General features: G+C 41.1%; 1 protein-coding gene across 1 annotated transcript; it reads right to left on the reverse strand.

The window, feature by feature from the left end:
• Nucleotides 1–456: 456 nt before the first annotated feature.
• Nucleotides 457–1347, reverse strand: LOC140723770 (probable G-protein coupled receptor 139). Its single transcript, XM_073038304.1, has one exon. It carries the CDS (start codon nt 1345–1347, stop codon nt 457–459), a length of 891 nt encoding a protein of 296 aa, XP_072894405.1.
• Nucleotides 1348–2537: the final 1190 nt, after the last annotated feature.

The raw sequence follows: 2537 nt of genomic DNA on the forward strand, positions 1-2537 counted from the left end.
ATAATTGGATGACCTTCACAATTTCTTCAACAAATACTGAAAACAAACCATGTCTAGTAACGTGTTTGATATATCCAGTCTTTTTATAGGTTTCTTGTTATAATATCCTCATGTTCAGGTTGCTGCTGCCAGCCGACCCACACCAGCACTGCACAGTTAAGCAGACGTATATTTTTTGAGTGTTCAATTGAAATCATAAGCTTTCGATGTTCCTTCCTCTAACATCAGGTCACCATGAGATTAATGTTTATACCCATACAACATTCCATAACTACCTTTCCAAGAGTTCCGTTTCTAAACCAACAATATACATCCACCAGCATTTAGTTCGGTTGCTAGAATTTCCTATTAAAACCATATGAGGCTCCTGAGTGTTAAAGACCTGGTGAAATTAATAAATAATATTAAAAATTAAGATCAATGAACTTTAGCCAAGGTCCAACCATCAGGAGCACTTTAACTCCAGCATCGTCCATTTAGTGTGAACAGGTTTTTCACTCCATTTCTGAGCTCCTCTCTAAATTTCCTCTGTGTAAGTGTGTAGATGCACGTGTTGGTGCAGGTACTAAGGAACTGCATCAGGAATCCAACTTGCTGCAAGATATATACTGGGGTATTCAAGTATTTGTCTTTGTACGAATAATTCTGCACTTGCCAGTTCATGGAGTGCACGACATAAGGAAACCACAGTATGATGAAATTAGCTGACAGAGCAAACAACAGAATCATGGACTTTCTTCGGTTCTTCAATTCTGGATCATTCTGATCCGCGCCGTTGTTCCGGAGACCTCGACGGACTTTATTTGCCAACACAATGTGCCTGACTGTTAAAACGTTAAACGATAGAATTAAACAAATTGGTAATAACGGTGTGAAGATACTGTCAAATTGCTCGTAGCCTTTCCACGCTGGTGACGTTAAATATTCTGACGTGAAGACGCAGCGCCATGGAACGTTGTTTATTATGACCTCTGGCTCCACTATAAAGTAAAACGGGACGCACCTTGCACAGCTCACAACAACAACGGTCGCTATAACAGCAGCTGCGGTTCTCTCCGTGCAGTATCTTTCACGTAGTTTTTGACAACATATTGCAACAAAACGATCGAAAGTGAAACCGACTGTCAGCCAAACGGAACAGTCCATGGTGGCAATACTGAGCAGAAGTATCAGAGCGCAGATCGGCGTAATGAACAGGAAATCAGCGTAGCTATAAATTATATTAGACTGTTCCATGATAGCTGTAACGATAACTACCAAGAGATCCGCGGTTGCCATTCCTACCAAGTAACGTGTGATGCATTTCGAGAGTCCACACTTTCCTCGAGAAAGGATCACAATCGCCATTATATTTACTGTAAGTAAAAGAAGAAAATGTCATCTGTGTGTGGATGGTGCTCATTATTTGCTCCATATTACTCGGTAAATTAATTAATGTTCTCCAGTTGGCAAAATATGGCTGAATCCCGAGCAATCTGTAAACACCAACCAGGCCGGCAGAACATGTGTTAGGCATAACAGCGACAATTGAACAGTTGAGCGGGCGCAGAGAGAACACAAACCTAGTAACTCACCAAGAATACCAACAGCCGCAAGTACGGGATAGTAAACGCTCACTATGTAGTAAATAGCCGGATATCCCATTTTCAACGTCAAGTAGCGACGAGTCAATCGGCCACAAATCTTTTGAGTCGTTCAATGAATTTATATGCAGCAAAGTGATAGTCCGCTGAGCTAATTAGTGTCACAACGATGTCAACATCATCAGCTACAGATCAGTGAACAAATGCTCCGGTCTATGTTTGTATATTGTGTCACAATGCAATGTTTGTCGATCCTCCGGAGATATTACACGCATTGATTGCAATATTATTCGTTCAACACTTCGAAGGAGCTGCTGCAAAATACATTACTCTGTTAAGATTTTCGTTTCTTATTCTAAATATTGTACCCAAAATTTGAACAGCCCGTCACCATACACAGAATAGGAATAGAATCGACAATGTTTAGACACACAGACGTGTAATGACAAAGCCATTTTACTCCTTACTTCAGGATCTCTGATCACATTTTCACAGTCTGCTGATGATTTGAGCGGATTAATCTCTTAGAAATGCCAGTAGAGATGAAGGTGAAAACGACTCCAACCCACACTGACACGTAAGGAAGCAAAGCTTCCTCTACCCAGTATCTTGTTGGCATGGAAACACGAATTAGAGAACATTAGAGTAGACGAATGCTGGGTCTTATAACAAGTCCTTCGTGGTGTTCGGACATAGCAGTTTGTTATTCTCTTGATCTCCAAACCTGGCACATCTAATGATTAAGTACCATCCGTTCTACTTACCGATGGAGTTTGGGTTTCTAAAAGCAGGTCAGTACTCGACCTCAAGGGAAAGAACTTGTAGACAGACTAAGGGATGGCTTTTTAGAACAGTTTGTTGTTGAGCCCACTAGGCTGTGCTGAATCAGGTGTTGTCTTTCAGGTGTTGTGATAATCGGGAGATGATAAGAGACCTTAAGTTTAAGGAACCCTC

This window comes from Hemitrygon akajei, unplaced genomic scaffold (genome assembly GCF_048418815.1).
Source record: "Hemitrygon akajei unplaced genomic scaffold, sHemAka1.3 Scf000134, whole genome shotgun sequence".
NCBI lineage: Eukaryota > Metazoa > Chordata > Chondrichthyes > Myliobatiformes > Dasyatidae > Hemitrygon > Hemitrygon akajei.